Consider the following 20237-nt stretch of genomic DNA (forward strand, 5'->3'; position numbering starts at 1 on the left):
GAAAAATCCTTTATAGAATCTTGTTTCAGGTACCGTTGCCAACTTGATCTAGAGACTATTATATTTAAAATAGTGTTTAAATAAAGTTCTAAGTGTTTTAAAGTGATTAAGTGCCTACCTTTAACGATGGCTAGAATGTTTTTGCTTAAATCTTTATTAGAAGAAGCTCATGATTATTAGAATTTAGAAAAGCGTCAACAATCTGCTAGAATTCGCAGTTTATCTTTATTAACTCGCGATGATGACTATGTGAGCATATATAGATTGTCAAAGGAGCTAATTGACCAACTGGAGTCTGATTTACTGCCCCTGATAAAGCCCACAAAACGTCGAGGCAAAGGACTTACAACTCGTGTAAAAGTAAGTATTGACACAGTTTATAGTTGAAAAATTGTAATCAAGCACACAATAATAAGAAAAACACTTAGTTCTTAATAAGGAGTATTCCCTTTATGTGGTTTCCCCGCCAGCTGATATGTTTTCAAAAGACTCTGTACTTCAGTTATAATATTGGTATTCTCTTAAGCATGAAAATAACCAAATTGGTCTCAATTTTGTTTTCACTAAATCCAGATAAAGTAGGTATTACATTTTTTATTGATTTATTGTTTCACAGATACTATGTACTTTATCATTCTTGGCTAGTGGCGGTTACCAGAAGGTTATTAAAGAGGGCATCAGAACTTATTTATCGCAACCGTCTGCATCTCGTTGCATAAATGAAGTAGTGGAAGCTCTGAACAATCCGGCCGTAGTAAAAAAATATATAAGGTTTCCTCAAAATCAGCAAGAAAGGCAAATTGGCGCTGTCAGTATTTTTTTTTCGTAGGGTAAGCATAGATTATATTCACAGCACGAATTTAGAGATTTCTGTTTATTTTATACTTAAAAGCTGCCTCAAATTCCTTACAATAACAAATTATAACTAAAACATCATATTTAGCTAAAATTCTGTGTCAAAACTGATAAAATTAAAAACTGATTAATCTCGGTTGACATTTTGTCGAGTGGGGAAGTCACTAGCACAGCATTGGTCGATGTCGAGCTCACTTCACTTCGCAAGTGATTAGGTGATGTTTACAGAATGCAAAATCAAGGTCGTTCTGAATCGAATGCGAAGTGAGAGTGAATAGCGAAGTGAAATGCGAGTTGTTGTTCGAATTTTATAGAATCGACGTGCAGGCAGGCCTTGGCCCTGTTGCGCCCCGCTGGGGTTGCTGACAGTATTCTACTTGTGTAGCCCTTTCATTTGATACCCATATTGAGGGGGCTGTGCCATTTTGTGCCGGTGGCCATATTGGATTTAATTAAAGGTGTATACAAAATTTCAGACCAATCGGTTGACAGGAAGAGGGTGAAATTTGAATTACTAAATTTGATCCAAGAATAAATAATAAAACAAACGGGGTGAGCTAAATAAAACCGTTTAAATATCTCGTAATGTTGAAACTGATTGTAATTTTTAGGAAAGCTCTTTCATTATATCTAGCCGAATATAAGAAATGGCAATAAAAGTTGATAATGATCTGTAAAATCTGATTTTTTATGCAATAAATTGTGAAAAAGTGCCCATCCCTCCCCTACCTCCCCTAAAGTATGAAATGACATTACGAATCGAAGTGAAATGCGAGTTGTTGATCGAGTTTTATAGAATCCCAGTACAGGGCCGGATTCAGCAGGCGTAAGGCACATAGCTAATTTTGGTGCGTGGTTCCTGGAATTAAAGAAAGTTTTCACTTCGTACTCACTCCTCTCGCTGTGGGTTCTGCATGAAGGAGTGTCAGATTTTTACTGACTGCTCCTTCTGGAGATCTTCATAAAGCAGAGTCGTGGTAACTCTTTCGAATAATTTCGGTCATAACAAACTCACTTTTACTATATTGGCCCTCTTGAGCCCTAGGTTCAGGGTCCCCTTAGGCACGGGGCCCGTAGTAAATGCCTTTTAATCCGGCCCTGTTTCCACCTGTATATGGACCGGCTGTGATCGTCTGTAGCCGGAACTTGTCGGCTAGTAGACTTAAACAACCGCTTTCTTAAGTGATAGGGTAGATCCGCCTGTTACGTATCGTTGCTATCATTTATATTATACTACGTGGTGTTATATAGCTTGAAACATGCGTTACGTGAATGGGAAAATTGCTACGTTTGGGAAATACCACCAATAATCCGACCTACCTAGGTATTCTTACAGTTATCATCTGATAAGTGCGCGTACACTTGTTAAATTAGACCTTATAAATAATTACGTTTCGGCAGCCTTTTTCTCGACTAAAGCAAAGACACTATATAGTAAATAGTCAAACTAAATATCTATCAGTAAAAGTTTTTGCATGGCTTTCCCTGTCTGTTATCATAATTAATTTTAGATTAACACTCCAGTGTACGGTGGAGCTCACCCATCCAAACAGTGACCACGTCAAGCAGTCAGATTAAACACGTTAGATAGTGATTGCAGTAGATGTTAATACAGATTCTGTCAGTTGGACGCACGCATGCATTTATCATTTGTGCTGCAGTTGCTTGTAAAACCATAACGCGTGAAATAGTAAATAATGAATACGAAAGCAGGTAAAGTGGAAAGGATTCAAGCGTTAAGTGGTTTTTGTAACTGGTGCGTAATTGTCAGTGAAGAAAAAATTTTTAGAACATATAGGTATGCATATATGAGTTCAAAGTCTGAAACCGCCAATCATTGCCGCTAATTTTTTAATGTTATGAGAGATTTTCTGTGTCCTGCAATAGGACAGTAAAAAATTGACATAACATTTGGATACCATTACGTCCCTCTTTTTTTTGGTAGGTGGGAAATCTAGAAATGCCCTTTCTCCTCCGTGAGGGTGTTAGACTTTTACCATCTAAAACCCATGTTCCATTGAACAATCCCGCAGCGCTGTGATTTGGAGATGCAAAATGTTCGTATTTACATCAACGATAGGCGGATGCAAACAAACTTCAGCTCTCTCTGCGATAGTTAAAAATGTTCATAATCAGTTTCTTGACCCGTAAGGTAAACGCGGGTGAAGTCGTCATGCCCCAATAGTCGTCAATTAATCTAAAAACTTTTATTTATTATTTCTACTGAACTTAAAATGGGCCGGTTTATATGTCAACATATTGTTGATAATATATTCCACAATTGAAATGACTATACGGGGTTTTAACAGTCATGGCGTCTAAGATATGTTATTCGAAACGTGTGTGCCCTAACAAAAAAGTTTTTTCGTGGAGTTCAGCTGTCAAAAGTGAAACTCAGCACGTGGTTTTGTCTTTTGATTTACATAACTCCAGTGGGGTCTGTGGTATGTTTCTTTGTTTAATTAGATAGTTAAGTTTATTTGCTATGGATGTATTAAGCAATTTGGAATACTTTTAACATAGAAGATATATTTTTTTAATGTGACATGTATTGGTACTTTAAAACTCCCATTTGACCCAAAACCCGTCAATTTTAGAATTATTTTGACGACTACTGGGACATGCTCAAAAGTTGCACCTAAAGTCGTCACAATGAGGATATTTTGTGTTTTACAGTACAAAATGCGAATAAATAGCTAATATCGGGACTTTTACAAAATTGTTAACTCTCTAGAACAAATATATTTAAGGTTTAGACTACATATGTGTTGATAAAACTGCGTTTCTTTTAAGCTTTTTCTTAGGGGTAAATTTTACTCTGCTGGTTCTAGATGCACGTACACAGTCATGTTATTCGATTCAATTAATATGTTTCTTAATGGCTAAATCCCCTGTTTTCTATGAGTATGCACTTTCTACAAGTGTTTTTTAGGTAAATATTGGCCGCTGTAGGCCTCCGTCATTCGATTAAGAACACGAAATAGGTACATATCTACCGCTTTGGGTACAACTTCCTCTAGCCTTTGTTTCTACTACTGAAATACAAGATTTCAAATTGTGGCGAGCAAAAATTGACTGTTCTCACACTATGTTTGAATGTAAAATGTTTGAAAGAACTGCATGTCGTCACGCGTATTGTACCGCGTCTCCCTAACGTGCCTTAATAGCGCCGGTATAAAAATTATGTCATTCAACTAGTCTTTACGCAAAAAATATTAAAATCAGTTTTAAAACTAAGATGAGATAGCTTCCATCCCTGTCACTTCTTTGCTTGTCGTATTCGATATCGATGGGTAAAGAGTAATCTTAAGTAAGATTTTTTATTTAAAATTGTATGTACCTAGTGATTGCATGGTCGTAATTTTAATAGCAGATCATGACTGAAAGACACTAGAAGCAAGAGGGCCTTTTATAAGTCATAGAAGCAGTAAATCAAGGGGCCACAACATCAGATGCAGCAAGAAAATTTAAAACGCCCTTTTGAGACAACTTTAATGAAATTGTGACACAAAACCGACGATTATCCCTGTATACATCTATATATATAAAATAAAGTCGTGTTAGTTACTCCACTTATAACTCAAGAACGGCTGAACCGGGCCGTCTCGGGACGCGGGTGAAACCGCGGGCGGAAAGCTATAGTAAACTATAGAAATGAACCCAAGGACAATCCCCGGTTCTGTGCTAAACTATTGCTAACTATGGAGGAAAACTACTTGGGCTATTGCGTTGGGATGTTAGTGGATTAGGATATAGAAAACTATAGGAACTATGGCACCTGCCGATGACAATGTATAAAATAATTGTTAAAAGGCAAGTGGAGGCTCGCCAGCTCACTTACTAGGCCCCCGGGAATCAGTCACTGAATAGCAACAAGAGGGCAATACATGAGCGGCTGAAGGGTGAGGATACCTCGGCGGACTTTAAACGCAGATCACGCGCTCCCTGTGTGTCCAGCATCACCGGCCCAATCGTCACTTACCACGAGGCACCTACCCTCCGAGCCAGGCTACTAACCCTGCTCTAGCGACTCCACTCTGGACGGCCAATGAAGGCAAGTCAGAGGCGGGAGACCTATCCCCCGTCATGCATCACTCCGGCCAGCAGGAGTGAAGCAGGACAGGGACAGTATACTCTCTCTGGAGTACTCGGTATATATAGCCCCGCGGGGTCGCTACTCCCCGTCATCCGCCTCAGATGTCCTGCGGGGCTAATTAAGATTATTATTAGATAACTCTTCCAGACCTCGGGACTGCAGAGTCCCGGATTTTTGGAAGGCGAACGTGGGGTCGAAGCCAACACGCTTAAGCCCTTTATTGTGATGGGATGCTAATGGACTAGGAATGGGGAAACTACGGGAACTATGGCACCTGCCGATGACAATGTATTAAATACATGTAAAAAGGCAGGTGGAGACTCGCCACCTCACTTACTGGGCCCCCGGGAATCAGTCGCTAAATCGCAACAAGAGGGCAACAGGTACATGAGCGGCTGAAGGGTGAGGATACCTCGGCGGACTTTAAACGCAGATCACGCGCTACCTGTGGGTCCAGCATCACCGGCCCACTCGCCACTTACCACGAGGCACCTACCCTCCGAGCAGGGCTGCTAACCCTGCTCTAGCGACTCCACTCTGGTCGACCAACGAAGGCAAGCCAAGAGGCGGGAGACCTATCCCCCGTCATGCTTCACTCCGGCCTGCCGGAGGGGGGGGACAGTATACTTCCCTGGAGCACTCGGTATATATAGCCCCGCGGGGTCGCTACTCCCCGTCATCCGAGTCAGATGCCCTGCGGGGCTTATTAGATATTATTATTATTGGGTTTGAACGCTTAGTTGTAATCAGAATTTTGTTTCATACCTTTAAAACAATTTTTTTTGAACTGTCTATAGAGATTTTTTCAAATCGTACTTAGCATGCGCTAAGCAATTCATAAGTTTTGATGAATGACAACCTTACCTACATATTTATGAATGTTAGTAATTATTTCGCGGAAAGCTATATAAATGTTTTTTTTTTTTTTTTTTTTGAGGCTTTTATTTTTTGTGAAAACGAATTATTTTATTTTACAATTTTAATAGTAACAATTTTACTCGTGCTACATATGCACATGACTGCATGTTTATATGATTGATTACGAAATATATTTTATAGACTGATTTTGTGATTCCAAGCGTCTGATAGATAGGAATATAAATTAAAATGCAACTATGTATCTGTTTTATTGAATACCGTACCTTACCATGCCATAATGTAATGTTTCAAAGGTATAAGTATGCTTAACAAATTCAAGCACAAAAAAAATGTACATAACTTGAACTTTATGTTCAAGAGCAGAGAGTTTACATTCGCATTAAAAGTTGACGAGTACTGGGAATATTTGACGAGTATCCGTACAAATCAGACGACTGTTGGTACAAATCGCCCTTTTTTTACTTTTGCCTTAATAACTACATAAACCCATGAAAATGATTAAAAAAACATTAGTTACTTAGAATAACGAATAAATACTCTATCACGTCATGCAAAAATTTTCATTTTCTATTGAATATTTAACACACAGTAGCGCTTCAAAGTCGGCGATTTCCGAAATCCGACGAGTATTGGTACGTTTACCTTATTGCGTATGCCCAGAATAATGAGCACATGAGTAATTCCGGATATAACTCCAGTAAACAGTTTTTACACATCTCTGAAACTCGCGTGCGGAACAAACAAAATACATAATTCATTATCTTACAAACATTGATTGATAGCATTGTATCCGTATTAGATAACTTTTACAATTCCCATTCAACAGTGGTTTTCCCCGCATCTGAATTGAAACGAAACACTGTGACGTTTTGCTTAATAATCAGCAATAAAAATAAATTTGGTACTCAGTTAGTCATTCCATTTTTCACCCGCCTATCAAATGATGGTTTCACCAAACTGGAATTTATTTTCAAAATCCTCGAAAACAAGTGCACCAATTCGTTCCGAAACGGCTAACATGTGCGATCATTACGGAAAATGTAACAATAAAACGTGCTCAGGTGCCGACCGAGCCACATCTATCGAACCACATGCGTTTGACTGGAACAGCTGCATACAACACAAATTCAACCCTAAAGCTTTGCAATAAGGTTGCAATTTGTTCAAAACTTGCCTGCAGTGAATTCAGAAATAGCCGAGCGACCAGAAATATCCATAAACCGCGGCCGGCCTCTTTTAGCGACCTATTAACCTGCTAAAGATCTACATCTTGCTGACTGCTATAGCCGTCTAAATCGTCTCATTAGGGTCTCACTAAATCGGGAACCGGTTAAACACGGTATACCAAGATTTATATGCGCAGTGATCGATTATGTAATCTTCTTATTTTCCTGTGGCATTATTAAATGATGGAATGTATTCTTTATTACATAAATTCCAATAAGAACAAGAATGCATATGTGGGCGTTTTGTACGGGACCGGATTTTTGTAAGTCTTATCATGCAATGTGTATTTATACGACTCGCTGGTTTCCTGCACTTTATTAAATCGCCCACTTCATCATTTCAAAATGACACAGTTATTGAACTATAAACATGTTTTTAAAATTTATGCATTATTCACATACAAATTCCATTCACAGAAAGTTAGACAACAAATTACACTAACTGAAAATAAATCTTTGACCGTACTACACTTACTCGACGACCTTAAATAATAACAATGTTTAATGCAACAGGAAAAATCCAAATAAAACACGCCACGAGGTGGGAAAGCGTTGTCCTTTACGATTCGGCGCGTGCGCACCACCAACCGGTCTTGCTTGCGATTTACGAATCATGCGCCATTGTTGTGAGCGCTAACATGATTTATGCAACCAATTACGGAATTAATTAGTCGCCGATGAAAGTTCTCGTTGTATTAGAGGAAAATAGATATGAAAGATTTTTTGTTCTTCACATCGGGTTAAAGATGACCAAAAATGCTGTAATAACTGTATTTTTCTGCTTAGATAAAGCAGGCAAATAAAAACAGTATAATATTGGGATTTTCTATCAGATGTTTCAAAGGCAAGGCACACGTAACATAACATGCTTGAACGCCAATTCATACCGACAAAACAAAAGTGAGATCATATTCCTATCAATACGTATAGAACTACTCAGCGAATAAACCTTGTTTTTAGATATATTTATTACTTTTATCACTACAAAAACCGCGTCGTAACGGTAGATTGTGCTGGTCATCATAATCTTATCTGTCAATATTACGCTGCAGGCGTTCCTAAATATTTGCCTTATTTTGTTCTGCTATTATTCAGTTTAAAATTCTGTCAGACCTACTGATGTGTTGGGACCAGCTGGGACGTTTTCAGTTAATCTGTGAGAGTTGGGAATCTGAATCATATAATCAACCTTTATATTTATTACATTGGTTCCTTCTATACTAAAAGCGTTAAAACGCTTTTTCTACTACAGATTTACTTATTCACAAAAATTTTACTCACTCAAAAAATCTTCCATGTGAAAATGCTTTGAGAATGCATGTGAAACCACAGGAAATGCAAGGAGATTAGTAATTTATATAAGTAAACAAAAGTAGGAAATTCGTTTGTGTTGCCAAATGTAACGATGACCTAAAGAAGCTAGTTTAAGCTGTGAATGCGGAAGACGGAGAATGGAGTTGTTGGCAGCTGGAGTAACCCAATTCTTTGACTTTTATTGTATGCACAGCCTATTTTAAGCCCTTTAATGATCGGGTTATGCTTTCAGTCTTAACAAATGCATCCAGTTGATTAAATAGGGATATTGCAGTATCTTCTAATAAGAGAAACACGAAATAGATTGCTTGTCTTTCAAATTGTGGAAACGTGTGAAAACAGTTGTCCTTTGGAAAACAGTTGTCTTGAAAAAGCATACTTCAGCTAAAACCTTAGGAACGAAGCGCTCCTTAAAGGCGTGTTTTGATGGCTTATCTACGTGCAATTAATATCAACCAATGACTTAATCGAATGCAATCCAAGATATAAACAGACAAGTTTTTATCAAAGTTATCGTATTTGTTTATTTCAAACTACGTACTGTATAATCAGTTGGACTACGTTATGTCAGAGACCACGAGTATCATTTCCGCGTCGGCATAAATATTTGGACATGACCATTGCTAATATTTGTTTGGCATTGTGTTATGTGTACGAGATAAAACATGGCTAGTATTACGCGTAGCTTTTTTGCTACTGTTTTCCGGCTATTTGATGGCCCTTGAATTTAATGATGTTATTGGCCTCCGTAATGAAGCAAAATGGTCGCATCTTCAATCATAGAATAATGAGAAAGTAACTAGTCATAATGTTACGCTTTCGCTGTTTAACACCTAACTATTTTTAATATTATTAGGTATCTAAAATCCAGAGAAGTAGGGTCTGGGTTTGCTTTAACCAGGTTAATTAAAAAGCCCTCTAAAATTAATAAAATAAACAAACGGCTTGTGATCCTAGAAGCATACCGTCTTACCACAAAAACTTTTTAACGTCAGTTTAAGACTTGTCTAAAAAATGACAAATTATGACGTTGACATATGGTTCATTTTGGAGTGTTTTGGAGCCACATTTTTTTAGACAAGTGTAAAACAGTGGTTAAAGTTTTTGTAGTAAGGCCATTAGAGTTTATAACCTTTATATTACATGGATTTAGAGCCATTATAAAAAGAAATACTTAAATTATACGAGTGTCTAGCAGATCTCTCGCGCGTCACAGTGACGCATTTATTTGTTTATGTTCTATGCGCGTGAGTGTATTTGTCGGCAGGTGAGTGAGTTGAACTCATCGGTCATCGTTTCTGTTATGGCGGGCACGGGGCCGAGTGAAAGTGACTCGGGATTCCCTCTCTGACGTCAATCGTTATGGGTTACTAATGGAATTTTGATTAACATGTCTATGCTTCTATATGCTGATAGGCCATAGATTGTTTTGCTATGGTTGACTGACGGCCCAAGTTCACCAACAGCATAAACGGCCGTTTTTCTTAAACGACTGTTTACATTGAAACTTGAACGTGAAAATTCGTAGTGTGAACATGTTTTAAGAAAACTGACGTTTATTTTGTGGGTGAATTTGGGCTATAGAGGAACTGACACTCGTGACCTTATTGGTTACGGAAATTCCCAAAGTGGTCGAGTGAAATGCACAAGTGATATTTAGCAATGCACGTTACGTACGTGTATGTGCAATATCCTATGTCCGTGTCTTTGTACAGCCGGTGTCCGGAGTAGGCAATGGCGCCTCATAACAAATTATAGCTATTGCTTTATGATCTATCTCGTCTTTTCCTGGTATTTAATGAGTGATTTCTGTAGTTTTTGCTTGTAATTATAGTTATGAGTCTTCTATGGCTTGTAAGTCCAACATGTATTATTTACTACCAAGTAAATAAAAACAATAATCCATTTTTGTTTTATTCTTCATAGATAATTGAAGGAACACAAGTTTGTTAGAAGTTTTTGTTTAACCGTTTGTAAAATATATACCTAGATTTGTAACGTTCCACAATTCGTCACAATTAATTAAACTGAACAAAAAATATCTATTTTTACAAAGCTAGTCTAAATAAACACTAGTCTCAACTTTTACAATTATCAACGTTTGTAAACGACCTTTTGTAGAAAGGTCCGAGTGTAAATGAATTAACAATAAGGGCACCTACGCATTATGCGGTTAGCCAGAATGCGGTCAGCCGTCCGGCTAACCGTAGGAAACGGTTGCGCTTGCGGTTAGCCGGGTGGCGGATAGCCGCAACTCCAACCGGAAAGTGCGTTTAGAAACCGTAGTGGTTTGCGGTTGGTTTTTATCGGAATATTCTGCGGATTTAGTATTCCAGATTGCTGGCCTATTTTGTATCTCGATTATAATTTTTTCGGTAACGAAATCCATATTAATAAAGTATTAGTTAAATGCGCGAATGTTGGTGAACACGTTTACCGTCAATGGCGGGCAACCGCAAACTAGCATATCCGCGTAGTGTGTATGGCGACCGTCCGGCTGGCCGCCGGTCGGGCCGCAGCGCTCAGAACGACCGGAGCGGTCGGGCGGCAGCCGCGTCGTAGTGCGAATGAAAACTACATTCTCGTACAAATTTTTTATTGCGGTCAGCCGCACGGCTGACCGCAGTCCGGCTAACCGCATAATGCGTAGGTGCCCTAAAGGTCAATTTATTGAGATAAAGTTACTCCTTTTTGTATTCTGATTATTCTTACTGAAACCTTACTGATCTAGGTAAACCTAAAGATGATTCTGATTGCTTTGGCTCCAGGGGTTCATATTTCACCCTGTCATCTGTATAGCACCCTGTCTACTGTAGCGTGGAATTATCTTCTTCATTTCACATAAATACTAAATCTATTCACCTCTCTTCCAGAAAACTTCGATCACAAGAATCACCCACAAAGCATCGACTTGAACGCAGTTCGGCTATGCTTCCAAGTGTTTCTGCCGGACGACTCGGGGCGGCTGCGTCGGCCGCTAGCCCCGGTCGTCTCCGACGTCATCTACGACAAGAAGGCCATGAGCGACCTGCTCATCATGAGGTCCAGCCACTGTTCTGGTACCGCTAGGGGTGGCACGCAGGTCATTCTGCTTTGTGAGAAAGTGAGTACGTCTCTTTAACTCAGTTACATTCAATTGAGAACTTGGTCTTTCGTAAGTTAATAGTTTATAGTTTTGTTTATAGTTTATAGTCAATGAATCTTTTACTTATTATTTGTGTGGGAATTGCTCTCAATAAATAAATCCACTATAAAGCCTTGAATTTCAAAAACAGGTACACCATCCACATATAGGCTATCGCATATTTACCCATTTTAAATCTAACATAATTCTGTTTCCTTCCATCCAGTTCATTCTCATATCTGAGTCACTTCGATAATACAAACCTGAACTCTTTCCTCGTTTCAGGTAACCCGAGAAGACATAGAAGTAGTGTTCTACCAGGAGGAGAACGGCATCGTGGTGTGGGAGGAGATGGCCATCCGCATCCTCGTGCACAAGCAGGTCGCCATAGCCTTCGAGACGCCCGCCTACAAGTACCCCAACACCACGGACCATGTTCATGTAAGGATCATGATAATCTGGCAATCTTTATAGGGTTTGTCTTTAAAGAATAAGAACAGCTTTCAAATTGCTTAAAATATTGGACAGGATTTTTTTCTCCTATAAAGTAATAACAGCGCTAAACTTACGTGTACTTATGTTTACGTGTTTTACATGGCTGTAAAGATCCAACTCCCGAATAATGGAGTTAGGTAGGCTTTTACTGTTTTGTTAAATAGACAATACGCGTCCCATTTTTTTTTTTGCGAAAGGTTTTCTCATTGGATATCTCTTTTACTATATAGAATTCAGACATTCAAGTTTCTATAACGTCATGTGTCCCTTCCAGGTCCACTTCCAGCTGAAGCGTCTGTCGGACAACGCCCGCAGCAACTCCCTGCCGTTCGAGTACATCCCCGAGTTCACAGGTACCGCCCGCAAGCCCAGCCCCGACCTGTCCCTCTTCTCCCTCCTCCTCCGCCCCGACCCCAACAACAACACCAAGCCCGAGCCCGTCTCCTCCTCCACCGACAGCGCCACTCCCTCCGACGCCTCCGACTCCGCCCCGGGCGACGTCACCGTAGTACCCGACGTGCCCGACGTCACCGACGTACCCGACGTCAACGGCAACATACCCACCACCGACGTCGAAATCATCGACACTAACGAGAAAAGCCTCAACGAACTCCTCGACCAGGTTGCCGAGCTAGACGAGATATACTCAGAGAACCGCACCCGCCTTGAGAACATCGCCTCGCTCAACAACGATAGCGAGGAGATTGAAGATTTTAACGACGCCGGCACTTACACCAGCTTACAACTCGCGTTCAAAAACCCCGTAGAGATCTCTGAGCCCGACCCCATGTCTTACGAAGATGTACAAGTCCAAACATACCGCGGTCCCATCATCGAGTTCAGTCCTCTAAAGCGCGACACAGACGACGAACGTGCCCCACCACTTCCTCCCAAACGTGTCCGCAAGGCCACCTCTACTGAACCGTTCAAAACCAGTCAGACTTCCGTAGACAGTATCTTGAAACCTGGTCGTCAAATACCCCTCACTCGCAACCTCGATCATTTGAAACTCAACTCCGAAATGACGGTCGCTAAGAGCGAGCCCGCGTTACCTCCGGTAAAGAAACGTTCGTTCTTCTCCCGTCTCTTCAGGAGAAAGGAGAAATCTCCCGCTCCTAGTGTGAAATCTGAGGGCAGGAAAGAGGCCAAATCTAAGCCTGTAGGCCGCTCAGTCAGTAGTGTATCTGGTGTCCGTCCATCCAAGTTTAAGTCCTCAGTATCCCACACTTCTCTGAAAGACAATGCATCTGGTACTGGCCTAAGTTACGCCGACAGTATCACTCACATCTCTCTCCACGGAGATGACAATGAGAAGTCTACTTCTCAATCTTCTTTACGTCGTCCAGCCAGCTTGGCTCCCCTGCCACCGACAGATGGCGGCACTATCCTCGTAGCCGAGAGTGTTCTAGCCTTAGACGCTTCTCAGTTCAAGAAGTTACAGGACGACCTGGATCTGACAGACGCAGAACATTATGCGTTGTATATGGCAGTAGCCCCGCATGCCACAGTGTCGGAGTTCGATGAAACTAGTTGCTACTACTCGCCCATAGATGCCAGCAAGTTTCAAAATCAATAGACCGACAAACTGGCAGATTTAATTTAATCGTCCATTGTACGGAATAAAGAGGTTTTGAGAGTCAGCGGCTTAGAGAAAGATGGTTTATTTTGTCTACCATCGTGAAAATCGGTGCCGAATCTTTCTAAGATGTAGAAGTTTCCCAACGAAGGTCTAAATTTCCGCCCAAGATGCCAAATTTACTCAACTTTTTACAGATTTTCGACGATTTTACATACTGTGAAATGTGAATGTAATGTTCTTGTATAATTATGATCCACTTTCTTTCTTACCACTTAATTATTTGAAAAACTGTATGATTGTTATTATTTGTAATTTATGTTTAACGTAACAACTTGAATGTTCTAGATGTGAGTAATAAGAGGCGGAAGGTGGTAAGCGACATGTTACGAAACTACGAAATTGACAGTAAGTTCAGGTTCATATTTTTTATGAGTATTCAGGATGTATTCGAACCTAGCCTTGCTGTACGTTGATAGTTTTTTTTTTTAACGAAAATATTATAAAAAAATATAGGTAGATTATTTTGTCTGGGTTATTTTACATCCTGTATACTCGATTATGTATTTTGTCATTATAGGATGTTCTATGGTGATGGGAATATTAAATATGGTGTTATAAGCGACGTCGTATGTCTTATTTTAATATTGTTTGACCAGGAAGATAGTGTATTGGTCTTGATTGTCTGTTGGCCGCAAGAAACATAGATTTTCTTGTCTATTTCTTAATTTATATGCTGTGCATCAGCATAAACTATTTAATTTCATGTTGTATAACAATGCAAAATAATTTGTTTTTATAATGTCCGTAGCTTAGATATTATTAAAATTGAAAATGGTGGTATTACTAACAAACTTTTAGTTATTAAGTAGGAAAAGTAATTATATTATTAACAACGTCTTTATTTATATATGAACGAAGTATTATATTAAGTGTACTTACAATATTTATATGGATTATGATAATGGCCGTATGTGCTATGGAACCATACAATTGTTTGCCAGTACAAAATATCGGGAACGTTTCTATATCTTAGCATTATGTGTATTAATTTAATATTATATGGCGTATTTTTACTAACATTATTTAATAAGTACTTAATTATTATGTAGGAAGAATATTGGGAGATTTTAATTATTTTGAATTTCGTTGGTGTTAAAAAAATATATTGTTTTGGGTTCGTTATTTAAAAAAAAAACGCAACTTTCCCACGAGTTTATACTAGTCTCTTTACCGTAGTTTTGTTAATTTATATTTTTATAATTTATTTGTTAATATCTTTAATATCTATTGGGCGTTTTGTTAATTTGTTAGGAAGTTCTGTTTGTTAAGAAATTGGTAGACAACAGGTTGGATTCGGGTGAAAATAGTAGAAATATATTATTCCTAGGATATAGCAATAATATGCAACTTATACAAAAGCTATCAGGCGAATAATATGAATGGTATTGAAAATGCAGCTATGGCTATAGCATGCAAGTTTCGACCAAATTGCTATGAGTACAAAGTGTAGTTTCACATAACGCGAGCTAATGTGGATATGTGTGTTGACGGGACAGAAGTATTCACTTCTATAACAAGCTAAACAAAAACAACATGCGAACCAAAATTATTGACAGATTTCGAATTCTGCAGTCTCATTAGAATTAGGTCTTAAATAGGTACTTAATGTTGGTAAATTAGATATTTTGGCGAAATTGTTTATATTGTATAAACTGTGCAACAGGGTGCTTTTATTGCTACCAAAAGCAGCTATTTATTTCTCTAACTAAACAATGAAAACACCCTGTGAACATACCTTTTGATACTTGCTTTGAATAATATAAGATAAAAACATATCTTTGGAGATGTATGTCATATATTAGATAAAGGTTTAGATTAATTTACAAATTAATAAACGTTTTGTATTTTGGTTTATAGCGGCTGAGCCGAAAGAGTTGTCAAAATTATCTGTTTATTAAGCAAGTTAGTTAACAGCCAAGCTGTGTGTCACGTCCCATAGAGTTACTTCAATGTTCTTGCATTTTTATATTTAAAACAATTATATTTTCAAACAACCCTTTTTAACGTTTTTGTAAAACTTAAGAGTTGAATAGCGAAGCTTGATTGATGCGAAATTCTATATTAATATGCTAATAAAAATACGTGGGTTTTATTTTATGCCCGTGGACCCCTAAACCCGAATGACGTCAGAGGTACGGATACTTTCATGTGGCATGGTTTTGATGTTTTACTTTTTAATTTTTTGTTATTTTTTAAGCTTGTTCTTTTGTTTATATTTTTTTTATTTTCACACATATTCATGTTAGCTTTATTTCGATGTAGATTTAGGCATAATTTTAAACGCATGATTGTCGTTTGCAAGGGTGTTTTAATTTTAGTTGTATAGAAAAGTCGCCTATACTGTCAAACAGTGCACAGTGCGCTTTCGAAGAAACAATGTTATATTACCTACACAGTGTTTAGGTTCCTACATAGTTCATTGTTTGAAATTACTGTTCAACTTTTTTTTATGTAGTCGGGGTTACAATTAAAAAAAATCGGTTGAACATTGAACATTTATTTCATTTCATGAATTATGTAGTAACGATTCCTTTACCTTACCTTATATAATTTCTTATATTCCGTTAAGCCTAACAAGTTGCATGTTCTGTGTTGGGTGTTGTAGTTTTATTTATAAATAAATGTCTAGAATAGTTTGAAGTTAAAAAGTTGAATACATAACTAATGATTCTGTATGTTTTTAGGAATCTATTCACCGGAGCAGATCAAGTCGGAACCAAGAGGTAAGAAAGAGTTTTTACTTTCAAAGACAACCACAGCTCGTGGTTACAACCATAACTCATTGCTCATAATTATTGCTTTATATAAAAATGTAGAAGACGGCTTTAATTTAAATATTATTTATTATCACTCGCAAAACAACTCTTATAAATTATTTTTACTTAGAACTTAAAGTAACATTAATCCTTATAAAATGTCACAATACAAAAATCGAATTAGTTAATATCGTTGGTCCCGTGATGACAAGTCACCTTTGACTTGTGTCACCACTGAGCCGCAATGTAACCTGTAACCCGTGGGAGTAGCGTCAGATCCCCTTGTTGTGCTAATATTGCCGTGTGGTTACAGACCGGACTCCGCCACACCATAACATTAGCAGTCCGCCACTCCACGGCTACGCGCCGCCCTACGAACAGGTAACACACACACATATAGGTCATCGCCATTACCCTAACGTACGCCGTGTGACGCAGCAATACTGCATGATCATGTATTCTTCTAGAATTGGAACATAGACAACCTGCAGGGCGGCATGGCAGTCCCGGGCCCGAGCCACGTCAGCCCGGCGGCAGCCGCCCACGGCAACCTGTTCGTGCAGGAGTCGGCCATGTGGGCCAACCCGCAGTACGGCCAGCTGTCCCCTGGCCATATGCAGCCTGGCATGCCCCAGAACTTACAAGTGTTACAGCCCAATATGCAGGCCATGTCTCCCAGTATGCAGCCTATGTCGCCCAACATGCAGCCGCTGTCACCCAACATGGCGTACGGAGAACGCATGTCGCCCAACGTGGCCGTCATGTCACCCCACGGCCAGGTCATGTCTCCCCACGGCCAGGCCCTGCCTTCCCACGCCCCCGGCATGTCCCCGCACGGGCCCGGCATACAGGCCATGTCTCCCCTCGGCCGCGTGTCGCCCAACGTGCAGCAGAACATGGGCCACATCTCGCCTAACCTACAGCAGCAGCCTGCTTATGTACAGGTTAGAAATCAATTTTTTTTTTGTACTTAGAAAATATGCACATAATTTTTGTTGTCTTAAATTAACCGATTTCTTAAACTCCAATTTTGAATACTGAAATGGTTGATTACTACCCCGGGGTAGCTATTATTTGTAGTTTTATGTGATATGATAATAAAATAATAATATTCGTTTATCTCCTCTAGCAGCCTCCTCAGCACCAAGCGGCGGCTGGGTCGCTGATGGAGACGGAGACGCACAGCACGACGTCGCTGAGCAACCTGCTGCTGGACCGCGGCGAGCACTCGCTGCTGCTGAACTCGGGCGAGCTGGCCGGCCTGTCCGCGCTGCTCGGCGACCGCGCGCACGACTCGCAGCCCGCGCTCGACTACTGAACACGCACCATACAGTCAAAACAATATTTCAAAATATGTGTTACATGTTTCTTGACTCATTTCAAGGATTTCTAGCCGATTTTGGAAACTCCATCCATTTTGTATTTGAATTTCGCAATATTTTTGTAACCTTGTCACCCCGAGTCCGCGGGTAAGATAAGGCTTGTTTGGTATCTCGTTTATGGACTATATCATCTGTCTAACTAAATACTAATGAATGTTCTTGAAATTATCCTCAATTTCCTAGGACTCCGTGGAATGCGTAACGTTAAGAAATGCCGATTTAGGACATTAATTTAATGTAATAAATAAGTTTGAAAGTAAGCTACAGTAGCACTCTAGTTTATAAACGAATTTAATTCTCGGACTTTACGTAATACGCGACCGCGACGATGCGACGGACGCTGACTTCGGCTTGTAAGTAATCTAAGACTTCTATGTTTATTATTAACGTCAAATAGTTTTATTTGTACCGATCTGGGATTTTGTAAGAAGTACACAATGTTATGGAGCTTGATACGCAGCTTTGTCAGATGTTTTCACCAGTTTCTTTATTAGCAAGCTAACTAACCTACTCTAACTAATACAGCCGTTTTAGTGTGCTTTTTATTTTATTAACATCATATTTGTGTTAAAAATGTCTTCCGAGTTTGAACGTACATTTAACATTATTATATTTTAACACGAACTGTCTTCCAGATGTTGTATTAATTCATAGTAGATGATCTCTGAATACTGTAACATCACATTTTTTACATATTTGGTGCTTTTACTAACTTTTTATTTTGTGTTTTGAAACATTTACAACCTGGAAAATTAAACCAGAAAATAATATAAAAGGAATTAATCAAATTCTTATTTATTGTTAAAAGTTTATTAGAGCAAAAATTTATGTAAATATCGAGATATTTTTAACTTCGTAATTATTATTTTCTGCTTTAAATTTTAATCATGTTAACATTTAAGCGAGAATGTAACTCGATAGTTAAGTGAGATGTTTAACTTCCAATACCGTTTCTACTTGATAGAAATGACTATCTGGGAATCTGTTATAGGATAGCATGCGATTTTGTTCACAAAATACGTACTATGAAATTTGTGTCACGAGTGCTGTAGTAATACTTGGTCTTATTAACTTTGATAAAACGGGAAACTAATATACAAGACTTACCTACATTTCATATACATATATACCAGAAGTTTTGTAACATTCATAAATTGATGGTTGCATGAGCTAACTGCCGCGTGTAACTCAAGTGACAATATAAGGACTTTAATTCTTATTGTCGTGACAACTGTTCAGGCAGGACTGGAAAGGACATCATGCTTGTAATAAAATAGCATGTTGTATGAAATATTAACTATTTCCTTGCCTAGCCTGAGTGCTCTGAGATTTCATAATTCAATGAAATTAAGTTACGGGATAATTTATATTTACTGAAATGTGTCATGTGATACGGAGTAATGAGAAGTGGCAAAATGACGACTTGACTAGAATTACTTTTTATAATTTCCCAATACTACTCCCAAAATGAGTGATAAAGCTTACATTTTATTACTTTCTAAAGATAATGAGATTTTGTAAATCTTGAGTTTAATGAAATTAGTTTGTTTAAAGATTTATTCTCATTAAGTTGTAGTTTTATTATTAAATGCTTTTTTGGTTATGATTTGTTACCAAATAGTTTGTAAATAGATGTTTTCTAAAAGAAAAGAGAGGGAATAGTAATAAATTATGTTGTACACGGAAGATTTTTAAAATTACCGGCAACTTTTTTTAAATGTGTTTTAAAGACTTAATTACCATTAAATAAAAGCCAGAATACTTAGCACTTTGATAATTTTCATTCCATTCTTAAATGTTTTTAAAACAATAGATTTACGAGACTTTGTTTCCTTACAGAGAGATGAACTAAATTGTTTCATACTTACGCTAGAACTTATGACTACGATAATTATAAAAACATCCTCGATTTAGTTATGTTAAGTAAGAGATCAGACATCACAACGTTGGTACAGTAATGATCGAATGTGTAGGTAATATGAAAGCATTCAAAATGCCAGTTTTGTTATATTTTTGAAAAAAAAATACAATAAAAGTATAATATTTGAAAAACCTGTTTTTTATTTTTATTCATCCCTCTGAATATTTTTATTTCAAACTAGCTTCTGCCCGCGACTTCGTACGCGGATCCTGTCCCTTATGCCAGCGACTACGGGGTTAGCAAAATCAAAGATCTGAATAGTCGCAATAGACGTGAACATAGGGATAAAAGTAGTGATTCTAATTAGTCCGCATTTAAGTTGTGTGTGGCAAAAATATTACGTAAAAAAACATTAAATAGATGACAAAGTCGTGGTGACTTAGTGAAATTCGTGGTGGTTTAGTGGGTAGAGAACCAATCTCTTAAGTATGAGCGTGCGTCTTTGATTCCAGGTCTGGCAAGTGCCTGCCAATGCAACTTTTCTAAGTTCGTATGTACTTTCTACGTATATTTTGGATACCAATGACCGTTATTTGGAGGGGATGTTAAA

The 20237-nt window shown here is 38.4% G+C and overlaps 1 protein-coding gene across 7 annotated transcripts in view; it reads left to right on the forward strand.

The window, feature by feature from the left end:
- The window catches only part of LOC124630118 (transcription factor p65), a 58660-nt gene extending 38842 nt beyond the window's left edge, over positions 1–19818 (forward strand). For 4 of the 7 annotated variants that reach the window (XM_047163853.1, XM_047163850.1, XM_047163852.1 and 1 more), the window contains exons 6-13: positions 11244–11473; positions 11780–11935; positions 12264–12342; positions 13914–13973; positions 16313–16351; positions 16698–16765; positions 16852–17328; positions 17514–19818. In XM_047163853.1, coding sequence (XP_047019809.1) covers positions 11244–11473; positions 11780–11935; positions 12264–12342; positions 13914–13973; positions 16313–16351; positions 16698–16765; positions 16852–17328; positions 17514–17702 — 1298 coding nt within the window. In that variant the 3' untranslated portion in view covers positions 17703–19818. Of the gene's footprint in view, positions 1–11243; positions 11474–11779; positions 11936–12263; positions 13974–16312; positions 16352–16697; positions 16766–16851; positions 17329–17513 lie in introns of all 7 variants that reach the window. The other 3 variants (XR_006984381.1, XR_006984382.1, XM_047163851.1) reach the window with 2 other exon arrangements.
- Positions 19819–20237: the final 419 nt, after the last annotated feature.

The sequence above is a fragment of the Helicoverpa zea genome, chromosome 4, assembly GCF_022581195.2.
Source record: "Helicoverpa zea isolate HzStark_Cry1AcR chromosome 4, ilHelZeax1.1, whole genome shotgun sequence".
In the NCBI taxonomy this organism is placed as follows: Eukaryota; Metazoa; Arthropoda; class Insecta; order Lepidoptera; family Noctuidae; genus Helicoverpa; species Helicoverpa zea.